This window comes from Myzus persicae, unplaced genomic scaffold, assembly GCF_001856785.1.
Source record: "Myzus persicae strain clone G006 unplaced genomic scaffold, MPER_G0061.0, whole genome shotgun sequence".
NCBI classification, from domain to species: Eukaryota; Metazoa; Arthropoda; class Insecta; order Hemiptera; family Aphididae; genus Myzus; species Myzus persicae.
In genome coordinates, this window is record NW_019101783.1 from 497,688 (window position 1) to 512,019 (window position 14,332).

Consider the following 14,332-nt stretch of genomic DNA (forward strand, 5'->3'; position numbering starts at 1 on the left):
TAGCGCGTTCCTCGCTGAACGGTGTTATTCGCGGGCAAGTCGGTGCACATAATATTGTTGTACTTCGCTTTGATGACCAACATCCGACCAAGACGATGAATCCGTCCAGAGTGGATTGAATACGTAACTACTGCCGAGTTTGGTTTATTTCGATTTTAGTGTAAAGGTATTAACTAAACGGCTTAAATATAACTCCTTGAGGAAATTGATTGTGAGTGTCCGTGCCTACACCAGGAAAAAAACCAAAAACCAAATATGAAAGCACAAATTTTGAACACGGTCTTTAATTCGGTCCTAGATTTTGTTGACATGTCGCTGTAGCTGCTAGTGTATTTCTATTACTTTACACCATTCAATTCTCCGATTACAGGGATTAGGTCTATGAGTCTATGGCATCAGTATTCTTACGGTTAAAACTCAGCTGAAGAAACTATACAGATAGGTATTTGGGGCAATAAGTGTTGAAAACGATTCGCTAGCGCAGATAAATCTCATTTGAAAATAAGTAATCCCTATTGACCCCTTTCGTATGTCAATAAAATGTTTATTTAGGTACGTTTCGTTGTGAGTGTAAATCGAAAAATAAAACAATAAAAAAACTATCAAACAGTGAAAAACCGGGTCAAATCCAATCAGCGGTTATGGAGGAGAAGAGAAACAATAACGTGAAAAACAAATATAATTTATATAAATTAAATTCAATCGGGATTTGAGTTCAATTATTTATTTTAAATATAGGTACGTATGATTTTTTAAATTTAATCATTTAAATTTTAAATTACCTTTTTATTTATCTTCATAAAATATATTTTACTTTCAAATCGTGGATGATAATTGATATATGATAATTATATGTACATAAAAAACATGATAATCAAAAATAATTATAAGCATAATCATAATACAGCGTTATAAACATTCCTTGAGTGTATCTAATAGCAACCAGAAAATCAACAAACAAAAAATCAATTTTCATATTTTAGGAGATAAATTCGTGTTTAAGCAACCAGATTTAGGGGTTGAATATACCAGGATGAAAAGCAGTCTGTTCGGCTATTCATCTAAGATTACTGTGAATACAGTAAAAATTTAATTTTGGCTTATATCATTCGAAATTTGTAAATTCAATAAAATTCATAACATTTCAAAATTATCATCGAGGCGTTTGTTTTTCTATAACTGAATTAAGTACCGGTGTACTTTGATAATAATTTTAATTGGCTCAACTGATTTATATTAATAAAGGCGAAAGTTGTACATGCATTCAAGAATATAATATACCTATGATATTATTTTATGTAATCGTGTTACTGATATTTTATAGATAAATACTTTATTTAAAAAAATAAGATAATCTTAAAAACATCTAATGTATTGCTATATAATATTGTTTACGTTCCTTTACTGAACAAATAAAATCCCCCGACCAGACATGAATTATTGAACATAAAGTTCATATTAGCTGTGGCCTATAAATTCGCGCGTTACCTTTACACGCGTGTGCAGTAATCATCTGACCGCCGCGCCGAAAGAAAAATTGAACCAGTTTTATATTGTATTCAAGTCAGTAGAATCGAATAGTATAGAATGTCTCTGATTTTCGATAAAAAGTACAAGCTGGAAAGCAGCGACAATTTTGACGAATACTGTAAAGCTCTGGGTAAGTTGTCAATCTATAATAATATATTATCTATCATAAACATAATATGCCTACCTACTTTTATTTTGTCATATTAATATCATACAGAATTTTAAAACTTAAGCGAACAGAAAATTTGTAGAAGATAAGTAAGCAATTTTTTTAGGCACACTATCACAGTCTATCGAAAACAGTATTAATTTATTAACTCGAGATATACCCATTTCTGGATTGTAGATTTAAATTAAGGGTCTTGTACTGTTCGCTTCCCAGTTCCCAATGGGCAGTTCTCAACGTTTTAGCTAAAAAATATAAATATAAGCAACTTAATAACAATTTTTTTTTATCAACCAATTATACATATAACCATATATTTTTTTATTGGCTAATTGATAATTGTAGATACTACCAAATGTTTTGTATTGACTTATTATATTATTATTTTGAAGGTTGTGTAATTGTTGTATAAATGTTGGATTACTCAAGACTATTCATTTATAATCAAGCATACAATTTTATGTTACTGTAAAATTAGTTTTTATAATTTTAACTCATGACGTGTGTCCTCACATGGTGTATTATAGTGAAGTTTATGAACCTCTTCTTAATTCTATACAGGAGGCAACTAGTGTGAAAATTCTTAGGAGACAACTCGTATATAATTATGAACTACCTGATCACCGGAGGTAACTAGTCGTGTATTTTAACCTTTTTATATATATTTTACGATAAAGATGGGAGGCAACTATAGTATGCACCGTACCAATTACCATATTCATATCAAGTAAAATGCAAAAATCATCGCTTATTATTACAAATGTATTATATTCACTCAATTAAGTAATAGGTAAACCGTAAACGTCTCAACATTAATTAAGTATTGATAAGAATAACATAATTTGGTAACTGCAATAGTTCGCTGTTCTTAAAAAAAAATTGATTGCTATTAGGTTCAAAATACTTTGCCCCATGGAGTCGTAAATCAAAATTGATTCCTTTTCGTGCCAATAAAATTTATATTTAAGTTTCGTCGTAAACATAAATTGAGTTATAAATGAATCCGTCTCTAATATACATCATAATCTCCCTGACTCCCTCGATCGAAGTAATGACTTGATTGTACAATAGATGGATTGTCGTGAATTTTAAACTGTCAAATTTACACGAATCGTCTTTGTGAAATTATATTTACATAGTTAAATTTTCCTTAGAGTAAAATAAAATATTGATCAAAAGATTTTATAAAATATAAATTACATTTTTTATTACCTAAAGATTTTTTGGATTTATAGTACGTCAATATAATTTATTATTATACTATTAATCTAATCTTAATTATTCTACTCGAGATTGAATCGGTGTACACAATTATTGTGATTTAAGAAATGTAAATACTAAATATAATTTATGTTCGCAGTATAACTGCTTTAGTATTTTTACGTTGATAAGTATTTAATTACCATACTTATTTATAGCCTTACAGGTAGGTATGTAATGCATAATATCCATATGGTATTACTGTTATTGTGATGATTATTTTACCGTTGAACCCTCGTGTTATCCGATGATTCAGTACAATAATTTAGTATTTACTATATTAATTATTAAATTATTTAAAAATAAATAGGTATAGGTACTCCGGACGCGTGTGGTAACATATAATGTGTTTAATTACAGTGATATCCGATACATTAGACTTGGCTCTTGAGTACAATATATTATTACATATTATACTGGTCGGATCGGTACGAAAATGATTGCAGTAACTGAATGCTCCAACATTACAGACTTGCCGTAATATATTACGGGTGCATTACGTTTAACAATTAAAAAGTTGAAATAACAATTTTTATTTGAATTAGAGAATGGGTTAATGGGTAGGTATTTATTTTATTAGAGCTCTATATTAAACAATGTTCACCGATATTCTCGCGTATACACTACAGGTCCCTCGTAGGTAATACAAAAAATAGTTATACATTTTAATAAACATTTATTCGACCTTGAATCGCATAGGAAAACTGCAACAACAACATACCTATGATTGTACGTCTTAGCGCCATTTAGGTATTGCTGAAAATACGTGATGATATGATACACATAACTACCTATGTCCTATATTATAAGTAGGTACTATATAAAAGCATTATACACATTGTAATAATTTACAATTATTACTTATGACATAATATACTATATGATAATATAGTGAGCCACGCTTGTTGATCTACATTAAAAAATGACTAATGAGGTAGCCGGGTACCTAATGAATAAAGATACGGACACATCATAACAATAATACAATTTTATTGTAATATGCCGATTTGAAGTTGAACAAATAGTCCGCTATCCTCATAACAGTTCAATATAATAATTTATACATCATATTGCATGTACCTACTGTGTATAATATATACCACCTATATATGTTCATGCACCGTGCACGAGAGCGAGAGCTCATATTTTCTGAAGGACAGACACAAGTCTCAACATTAACAGAGTGAATAGACAAATCCATAATTTGAATTCCATGTATTTCATTTTATCGATAAAATGAAGACCTTTGTCCACCGTTACCTATTAATTATTTAATACATTTTGGACGTTTTGGTATGCCGTCGAACAACGCGTTCGATCATAATACATGTCGCATAGCCATTAGGATTCAGGATCAATATTCAATAATATGATATCCCGAAAATGAGATCAGCGCCTATTAATATTATGTTTTAGTACAACTAACATATATATAGCGTAGGTATACGAATCGCTTATTTATGAAAGGGGCTTAGTCCTAAAGGGTAAGACTTTCAGGAAATTAAAAATAACTGTTTTGCACGTAAGTAAAATTTACTTGAAAAAACATTATAAAAGATACTTTTTAATTCTTATGCACTATTACATTTATTTTTCATTTGGAAATACCAAGTTTTCAAATTTATTTTGTAACTAACAGTTAAAGTTTAAACTTAACGACTTTGACCCTTTTGACTTTTCGTAAGGAAACATGTTACTTAACACCTTTCATAAGCAAATGAGTTAAACTAAAATTGTTCATAAATAAAACTACTAAATCATCATAAACGAGATTATTGATCTCCATATACTGTTCCATAATTACTTTAGTAAAATATTTTATTATAACTTTGCAAAATTTTTTTATAAAATATATAAATCATCAACAGAAATACCAATCTTGTTTGAAAGGCATAATAAAGAGAATTATCATACAATTTGTGTTCTTTCAAAAATAAACGATCCGTCTATAGCAAGGCTGCCCAAACCCAGGCCAGTGGGCTACAAAGTGGCCCGTATGTCAACATTCTTTTGTATTTTAAATAATCATTATTATTTCATTAAATTCATCTAATATCCAACTGAAAATCACAGAAATTCAAAACCACATTTCCTTGAAGCAGATATTTTTCGAAATGTATCATCACAACCACAGAAGCATCTTCAGAAAATTGAATACAATTCTCACTGAATTTTGGAAGTTAGTATCAAAAGAAGACTTCCTTGCAATGTGTGATCTTGCCTTGCAGATTTGGATCAATATATGTTTGCAAAAAAGCTTTTTCTACTCTAACCTATGTAAAAAATAAATATCGCAGTACGTTAACTGTGCCTCGTATTTCAGATTTGATATTATCATTAACATCAGATTCATCACCACCAGATATTGAAAAATTATTAGCTAATAAGTCCCTTCATAGGTATCATTGGTGTTTCTTTTTACCTATTTATTTAAGTATCTATATGTAGAATATAGAACCAAAGATGAATCATAAGAGTAAGAAAGTCTTGTCCGTAAGATGGCCCGCCAGCTAACTGTAATTGAAATTATAGCCAGCTTCCAAAATAAATTGGGCAGCCTTTGTCTATAGTCACAGAACATATTTATTTTAAACAAAACTATGACTTATCTCCTTTCGTGAATGAACAATCATATAAATAACTAAATAAGTAATAGATATCATATACTATGTATAAGAATTAGGAACTATTAATATAATAGCAATAATAATAAGTAAGTATATTATAACTTTTATAAATAATATAATTACCAATAAACGCTTAAGTTATAATAAATTTGTATCTTATTTTGGCAAATGATTCTATGTATGTGCGTTTTCTGCAGGTGTCATGCATGCTATGCGCACGCTGGCCAAAGTCATGACCCCGGTGGTGGAACTGACCAAAAAGCAGGATGGTAAATACATGTTGACGTGCACCACGTTGATCAGAAACACTTCGATCGAGTTTAACCTTGACGAGGAATTCGACGAAGAGACATTAGATGCCCATAGAGTGAAGTCAATCATCACCCAGGAAGGCAACAAGCTGGTGCACTTCCAAAAAAGTTCTGGCTACAGGAAAGAGACGACGATAATCAGAGAATTTGAACCCGATCAACTGAAAATGGTAATACTTATATTATATTAATGAATAAAATGTTTATAAAGTAAACACTCTTCCCCTTTTCCTGACTAGTGCCGTATTTGAACATTTTACGCTCAGGGGTAACATATTAAGGCCATCCAATCTAATGATCTCAGGGCAAATATAATAATTATGTATGTTTTGTTTTTAGGGAAAGGGAGTTGATGATCTTCTTTGATTTAAATTGTTGTTAAAATATTTTTTGACAGTGTGACATTAAATTAAAATATTAATCGATTTAAATCATCAATAATTGATATAATAATATATTACCTACAAATTACAACACAATGTCATATTATACATTTTTATATGTTATGCCCTGGGATATAAATTATGTGATACTACCCACAGTCATGGATACGACTATCGGATTAACCTTAACGACTGATAATCAATTATGATAAATTGAATAAAATAAATATGAACTATAAAAGCCTCTTGCCCAAATTGTCACCGCCGTCGTCTTACAAGCCCTTAACATCTTATTGAGAAAATAGGGATATTATAGTTAGGTAACTTTAAATGTTATGATCAGTCTATACTATTTAATAAATCGTTAAAACAACTAAAATAAACCTGTCGTTCTACTTAATATAAATATGTTAGTTTACGCGATGGTAGGAGTGTAGGACGGAGACAACAAAATTTAAGAACTTCGGTAGGTAACATAGTAATTTTATTGTAGCTGTGATGGATTTACGATTTCCATCTGTGGTGGTGATCGAGTAATTTTAAAATGAATTACAAATTTACTTTCTAAACCCCAGTTGTGGTTAATAGGCACAGTATAGTCAGCCGATAACCACATAAAATTGTACCATGTCTAACATTTTATGAACATAAATTCAAATACATCTACAGTTGTTTGTTTTAAAATAATAGCAAAAGAACAAATCGATTTTGTCTAAAACTGGTTTTGCTTAAATATTTCTGTTGTTCCCTATTTATCCTCAATCATTAGATCCTTCATTATTTTTAACTTCTCCTCCTCCCCCCTCCAACTTCAATCGCCAGAAAATATATTGATATTTAAAGTTGAAGATCGAAACATTTTTACAACTAAAAATAGTTGTGGAACACACAAAATTACACAACGCATTTCATTGTAAAATCAATACATTCCTCGCTTCACTAAGAATCTAAAGTTGGAACTATTTTTGGATACGATTATAGAAACGATATGATACGATTGATACGTGGTTGATATCACAATAATTTAAACTATAATATTTACAAAACATCTTACATGCAAATACTGTATCATAATAACTATACAAAGGGGAAAGGCGGGTAAAAGTAAAATAGAGAACCTAAGAGACAATTTTACCCGTCTTTCAAAATACTAATACATACTTTATGTCAGGAATCATTCAATCATGTAACTTAAATGTTCCTCAAATGTCTGTATCATATTGGTTTTCATTAATTAACAACGTCCTGTATTTAATATAAATAAATAAATAACTATTTTTTTTCGCACCATTTTAGCTGCATGGTTAGGTTAAACGATGTAGTCAGTTGGATAAAATGCAGCATAATTCAAATTCAACTAAAAATTATTTCCTTTATAGTTTATTTAATTGTATATTATGGTTTATAAGCTACTAAAGTGTAACAACTTAAAAATATAACTTTTCAGTCCCTACAAAATGTCGATATACGCCTAATATATGCCTTTTTAAATAAAAAATAAATATTATCACTTTTATCACATTCACATATTCACATATCATAACAAAAACAAAATTATAATCATTATAAATAACTTATTTATATTATGCCAAAAATTAAATGCTATTGTGCTAATGTGTATTTTTTTTAGACGTTGACGGCCGATAATGTCACATGCACAAGGATTTACAAACCAGTCAAATAACACAGCATCACAACATTGAACTTATTACTTCTGCTGTACGCCTGTACCTATTTTTATATAATTATGTATATTATTCAGATATTTTTCCGACAATCTGAAATTGGTCAACTGTAATACATAAATATTAAACACATAAAAATATGTTTGGATATATGATACCTAAATGACTTCTAGTTTTCAGTTAAAACATCACTTACACATTCTGTTACGATATACACTACGAGTGAGAACGACTGTGTCGTATTAACACTAACATTAATTGCCTATCCAAAGCGCCGTTGAACTTCAAAAAATGTTTTAAAAAACACTTAACATAATTTAGATGTTATGCCGCTCTAGGCAAACTCTTTAATTTTATACATATGTAACCATTTTCAAAAGTTGGCCGCCTAAAAACCATATACACAATGGTTATTACTTATTATCCATCGTATAAAACGTGTTTCGACGATACTGGTTTACGTCCTAGTTATATTGCGGCGCGGGTGTCGATTTTATTTTTTTGGCGTTGAAGTGCAATGTGAATTATAGAATCCCTAAAGTATGTTTCATTGAAAAATTATACTTACAAGACTCCAATGAGAAGAAATCCAGGAATAAATTATGTTGTGTTATATGTATAAAATATATGGTCAATACATTTTTTTGGGGGGAGAGCAGTTATATTGGGGACAACAATACAATTTTACCTTAAAATTAATTTACTAAACTATTTCATAAGTTTTATATTACCTTCTTTACCTCTGATGGAACAACCAAAAAATTGCATTCCTTTGCTAAATAATATATGTAAAACAACTGTGGAGGGCTTATCTCTCTCAACCCTTTTATTATCCACTCAAACACATTATTAAAAACTGAGAAACATTTCATAACTTAGTATACTTACTTTAAAAAGTTGATGGTAGACTTATGCAGTCAATCAAAATAATTAACGAGTATTTTTTTTTTTAACGTATCAATAATAAGATATAATTTAAAATTGTTTAATTAATTTAGTTATTACATATTTATATTATATCGTATATGACTATAATATATAGTTTTTTTGTCAACATTTCTATAATCAGTCTCAAATTCTTATTATAATAAATAACATGAGGATAAAGTTGACACCACAGGAGATCTCTAACCTTTCAACAGAATTAATACAATACATTTAAGATTGTAAAAACACTTTTTTTAATTTGATTGACTTCATGAATGAGAATCTTTATAACATTATCTTCTCGTCATTTAAGATACAGAATTAGATTTGCAAAGATGTTTCCTAAAACAGCAAGAGTATAAACCACCAACTCATTTCTTAAATTTAGTAGATTTACACGTATACTAACAGATTTACAGTTTTTTGCCTGCTATGTACAGTCAACAGGCAACACACAGCATATTTTACTGTTCACTTGACAGAAAAATGTTACCTCCCAATGCTTCAACCGGCATCACAAATTAAATTTTTAATATAGACATGGAAAAAATTGTTTTGTGCTTAACTCAAATAGATAATAAAATAAGTATAGGATTTCAGTACTTTTAATTCATTTGATACTAAGTCAAACATTTGTAATTAGTGTTTAATGAGTAATAGCTTCTGGTGGCATGTACCCTGAATTACTGTAACATCGTAAGGCTACTCTTCCATTGGGATAAATAGAAAGCCATGTAATACTTGCATGATCTAGACTCAAACGTAACCATGCCTCTGGAGTCAACTGCAATGATCTAGAACACAATAATATTCAATTAAGGCAAGAACATACTAAATATTTTTTTAAGTGGCAAACAATTATCTCCAAAACAATATAATAGGTATTATTTATGGTTGTAGATACCTATGATTTAACATTTTTATCATAAACCAAATTAAGGATTGGATACTTAAATATAATAAATAAATATTATAATTACCTCATAACAAAATATCTTATAACATTTGCATGGCAAACTATTAATTCATAAGAGTCTTCTTCTTGTTCGGGTGGTGCTCTATGAATGAACTTTCGAAAAGCTGCTTCAATACGAGCTCCATCCCTATAAAACTGCTAAAAATCATAATCAATTTTGTAGGTTTATAGTACACAAAGGAAATATTTATTTATTTTCTGTTTACATATAACTCAGGTTTCCAGTGTTTGCTTGGCGGATCTGGTTGTACTGGTGCCCCTTCAGTTAACAAATCAGATGATGTCAGGGGTATATTTGCAGGCAATTGTTTTTGGATTATTGAACAAGTTTCCATTGCTCGGGTCAAAGTTGACTGAGTAATCGTAGTCCAAGGATAATTCAATACACTCAATCGCTCACCAGTGAATAAAGCTTGTTTTCTTCCTGCAAGTGAATATTTTTTTAAAGCAAATTAATTTAAAAATATATAATATACTAGAAGATAATAAAAAAATAAAATAACAAAAACATTATTATTTAATTGTTTATAAATATGTTTACAATTATAAGTGTGAATGTTCTAAGAGTAACATCATCAAATTAGGTGATTATAATATTTTATTAAGTTAAAGTAACTTTATTAAATTTATTTCATCACCACCTAGTAAGTACAATTTTTCATATTGTAACAAATAATTTTATCAAGCTACTGGTTAATAATATGGTATTAAAAATAATAATAATAATAATAATAATAATCTGGTATTTAATATCAAATTTTATGTTTCATATCCAACTGTTCTCTTTGGGCACAAACATTTGTTATTATTCATAGAAATAAGATACATACCCAGTTCAGTCAACTTCCTTTCTCCATCAGTCTCACCAGATAGATTGTACTGCCCATGTCTAATAAGGAAAATGTGCCTTGTTGCATGGGATTTTTGGCTTTCGAGTTTCTTAACATATTTATCTTGAAGATCTGATTTATTTGAGTCAACTGGTTTTACTAGACTCTTAGGTTGTCGCCTAGAAAACGTTTATGTTGACAAACACATTCAAACATATTTACATGTGATATAAGAAAAGGTTAAGAATAAATAAACAACAAATAAGAAATAGATAGTATGAAATATAATTTATTAGTGTCATTCATTGTGCTGAAAGACTAGACAATATGACTATGTTAGTTTTGATTAGGACTAATTTTGCAAGAAGCAATTAAAAAACAATTGAGATTGTAAAGCAAAATATTAATAATAGAAAATAGGAAACAAAATAAAATTAATTTTTCTTATAAGTGACTAGGAATGTTAAAGAACATACAAAAGCAAAACATAAATAAATAAATATACCTACAAGTGTTAGGTACTTATTACATAATATCAGTGAGCAGAATATAAATTTAACAATGCAGTCTTATTTAATAGTAGTTGTTAGTATTTAAATATTATAAAATTAACAACATATTTATTTGGTGCACAAATTCGAGCATCCAGCAAACATTTTATTTTGGTATCAAGCCTCGTGCTCTTGGGTAGTTTTTATTTGAAGCGGGTTTAATCTTTGGTCCAACAGCACTGCGTACGCTTTTTGGCCGTTCAGCAATAGATGCATCAACCTGCAGATCGTCCTCAACTTTTAATGCTTCATCAAGCATTGATAATAATGAAGGTGAAATTTCTGGTTTCTTATACTCTTCTAATTTATGCTCGAGTGTAAGTAAATTTAATGTTATTAGATTCTCATTCCTTCTTGTATTAATCACACCATTAATGCAGCCACGTGTATGACCTTCTAATTGATTACTAACCATGCGCCATTCATTAGTATCATCATCATAATACAATCTATCTTTGACACTTTGAAGTTCATCTTGAGGTATAAAATTTGACATAATTATGTTACCAAGTTTTAATTGACGAGTCATTGCTTCTTGATTAGACTCAATGTCTCTTCGTTGATTTGAATATTCATCCTCTTTAACTTTTAATTCTCCTTTAAGACTTTGATAAAGAAGCATTAATTTGTCAAATTTAGCTTGTTTGGATTCTACTTCTTCTAACAATGTTGAATAGGTTTCCCTAATTGACTCAGTATAACCAGCAATTTCTTCTAAATTTTTGGCTAGCTCCTGTTCCATTTTTATTTCTTCTTGAATTTCTTTATTACGTTTATCAATTTGACTTTGTTGTTCATATAAATGATCTGTAATAGACTTTCCTCCTCTTAACAAACTGCTTTCCATGGATTGAATACGAGTAATCAATGAAGCCATAAAATCCATTTCTTCAGCTACTTTAGCTTTTTCTAATTCTATATCGTACAACATTCTATTTTGATCATCTGTAGATAAATTGTCTTTATTTTCCAATATATTGTTACGTTTTTCATTTAAATCTTGTTGTTGTTTTTCTAAAAATTTTGTATGTTCTTGAAGATTTTCCACATCGTAATTTTTTTCCTCGTGTTTTCCCTTTTTAGTAGGAACTTTTTTGGATGATTTTTCATTTAAAATGTTGCGTAGCTTTGATATCTCATCTTGATATTGTCTAATCAAAGCATCCTTTGGATCTTCATTGACACGTGGTGCATTATGAATATTTTTTGCTCTATTAGCATAGCGTAAAGTTGTAAGTGTTTCATCCCAGTTATAACTGGCTGGACCGATATTAGCGATCATCAATGTTTTTGAATTACCTCCCAATGAATCTTGTAATAATCGAGTGAGTTTGGAATCTCTGTACGGGATGTGCGAGGAATTTTCTTCTATAAGTGCGTGTATAACATTTCCTAAAGTAGATAGTGAAAGATTTATTTTCCCAGCTTCTTTAAGCCTTTGACCGGTGGCTCCACTTTTACTCTGTCTTTCACTACCTGCTAAATCAACGAGATTCAATTTCCCAACCCGTATACGTTCAGTAGAACTTTTTATTTCAACAGTAACCGTAAAAATAGCATGACTCCTAGAACTGTGTTCATTCATGTCGGTAGCACCAATTGTTCGGTTTTTGTTACCTTCTTGCATAACTTTTAAGATCTCTTGGACATTTTTGCAAATATATTTATTTAAATTATTAACATAAACACCAACATCTTTGTCTTCACGGAGGTCACACTTTCCTTTAGATTTTGCTTCTAACAAATCATGAATTTCTTCTTGATATATTTCCAAGTATGAAGAAAACACTAAATATTGCTTATTATTTGATTGTTCAATAGTCTGGAAAATCTGTTCAAAAGTTCTAGGTATTATTCCACGGTTTTCTTGTTCAGACAAAGGTAGTTTTTCATCTCGGATTCCCTCCATTGTAAATGTTTTACCAGTTCCAGTTTGTCCATAAGCAAAAATAGTAGCATTAAATCCATTCAAAATAGATTCAATGAGTGGATGGACCATTTTCTTGTACAGTTCTTCTTGAGTGGAATTCCAATCAAAAACAGAATCGAATGTAAACTGTTTATATTCAGAACCATCATTTTTGGGAACTGAAACAGCAACAGAATTTTCTTCTTTGGATATTTTCACAACCCCTGTATAACCATTAGAAACTTCTTTGGAGCTCATCGGTCTACATCTCACAATGACTTGGATGTTTTCTTTTTTCGTTTTCGCTGAAGGCTGGCGACCAGATCGTTTCGTTGTTGTTTCCATTGTGCGGCAGTGTGCAATGAAAGTAGTGTAATATTTTATGTACGAGCAAGACTGACAGGAATAGAAAATATTTTAACGAGGTTGTGTTAACATCTGAAAAAAAACGTTAAAACACACTCCTGTCACAGTAGAACATTAATATTATATTGGATATTTAGGCAAAGCGACAGATGTTGTTCACAATGAACACAAGAGAAGACATTAAAATATTATTGTATGAACATAAGACACAAAACCGTCTGCGCACAACAACACAAGCAGATCAACACACTTACTTGTCCCAGTTAGAATCCCATTTCGTTTCCTTGTTCTCGAATATTTTGTAGTACCTCTGTTCTATTTCATTCTTTACCAGGGCTTGGGTTTCGTTAAATTCAAGAAACGAATACACTGTGTAACCACTAACGGCACCAACACCTGTGGACAGCGCTAACGTTTTTAGGAATTGTCTGTTGAAGTATTTCGCCATGTGATTTGCAATGATAAATATTTACAAAAATACGTATCACCACAGAGGTATTCCAAATAGGTCGTCCAAATAAGGATCTATTACACGACAACACAAGCACGAACGATGCTCACTAATTACATATAGCCATAAACATTAAAACTAGTTATTCATCTTGTCAGGTGAATATTGAGTGCTTGAATAATGATTAATGACAAAGACAGTCAGTCCAGTGAGACACCGAGCTCTGACTATTGAGTAGTAAATAAGAAATATTAATCACCACTGAATACAGAAACAGAATAATGCAAGGCAATGTTGAATAATGAATATTATATATTATTTAATATTTATGTTGTCTGGGCCGCAGTGGTAGTAATGCAT

At 30.1% G+C, this 14,332-nt stretch overlaps 3 protein-coding genes across 4 annotated transcripts; 1 reads left to right on the plus strand and 2 right to left on the minus strand.

The window, feature by feature from the left end:
* Positions 1–1,472: 1,472 nt before the first annotated feature.
* LOC111030408 (fatty acid-binding protein, muscle-like) lies at positions 1,473–8,119 on the plus strand. 2 transcript variants are annotated; one of them, XM_022309877.1, is made up of 3 exons: positions 1,473–1,660; positions 5,781–6,064; positions 7,908–8,119. In XM_022309877.1, the coding sequence occupies exons 1-3, from the start codon at positions 1,588–1,590 to the stop codon at positions 7,959–7,961; spliced, it is 411 nt and encodes a 136-aa protein (XP_022165569.1). In that variant the 5' UTR covers positions 1,473–1,587; the 3' UTR covers positions 7,962–8,119. The 2 variants fall into 2 exon arrangements, with proteins under 2 accessions (XP_022165569.1, XP_022165570.1); XM_022309878.1 differs by lacking the exon at positions 1,473–1,660 and adding an exon at positions 2,190–2,325.
* Positions 8,120–9,535: 1,416 nt separating this feature from the next.
* Positions 9,536–11,001, minus strand: LOC111030380 (serine/threonine-protein phosphatase PGAM5, mitochondrial-like). The gene is made up of 5 exons (XM_022309832.1): positions 10,952–11,001; positions 10,696–10,874; positions 10,072–10,289; positions 9,870–10,003; positions 9,536–9,683 (listed from the first exon to the last, which is right to left on the minus strand). The coding sequence occupies exons 1-5, from the start codon at positions 10,999–11,001 to the stop codon at positions 9,536–9,538; spliced, it is 729 nt and encodes a 242-aa protein (XP_022165524.1).
* LOC111030403 (kinesin-II 95 kDa subunit-like) lies at positions 10,965–13,892 on the minus strand. Its single transcript, XM_022309870.1, has 2 exons — positions 13,776–13,892; positions 10,965–13,593 (listed from the first exon to the last, which is right to left on the minus strand). The coding sequence occupies exon 2, from the start codon at positions 13,498–13,500 to the stop codon at positions 11,353–11,355; it is 2,148 nt and encodes a 715-aa protein (XP_022165562.1). The 5' UTR covers positions 13,501–13,593; positions 13,776–13,892; the 3' UTR covers positions 10,965–11,352.
* Positions 13,893–14,332: the final 440 nt, after the last annotated feature.

What these genes read in the sequence shown, in the direction of transcription:
- LOC111030380 (XM_022309832.1), bottom strand. Translation starts at nt 11,001, where the DNA reads ATGAATGACACTAATAAATTATATTTCATACTATCTATTTCTTATTTG. An exon ending in CTATCTATTTCTTATTTGTT is followed by an intron (nt 10,875 to 10,951) that starts GTTTATTTATTC and finishes AACGTTTTCTAG; the next exon opens with GCGACAACCTAAGAGTCTAG. An exon ending in AAGGAAGTTGACTGAACTGG is followed by an intron (nt 10,290 to 10,695) that starts GTATGTATCTTA and finishes ATTCACTTGCAG; the next exon opens with GAAGAAAACAAGCTTTATTC.
- LOC111030408 (XM_022309877.1), top strand. Translation starts at nt 1,588, where the DNA reads ATGTCTCTGATTTTCGATAAAAAGTACAAGCTGGAAAGCAGCGACAAT. An exon ending in CGAATACTGTAAAGCTCTGG is followed by an intron (nt 1,661 to 5,780) that starts GTAAGTTGTCAA and finishes CGTTTTCTGCAG; the next exon opens with GTGTCATGCATGCTATGCGC. An exon ending in AACCCGATCAACTGAAAATG is followed by an intron (nt 6,065 to 7,907) that starts GTAATACTTATA and finishes TATTTTTTTTAG; the next exon opens with ACGTTGACGGCCGATAATGT.
- LOC111030403 (XM_022309870.1), bottom strand. Translation starts at nt 13,500, where the DNA reads ATGGAAACAACAACGAAACGATCTGGTCGCCAGCCTTCAGCGAAAACG.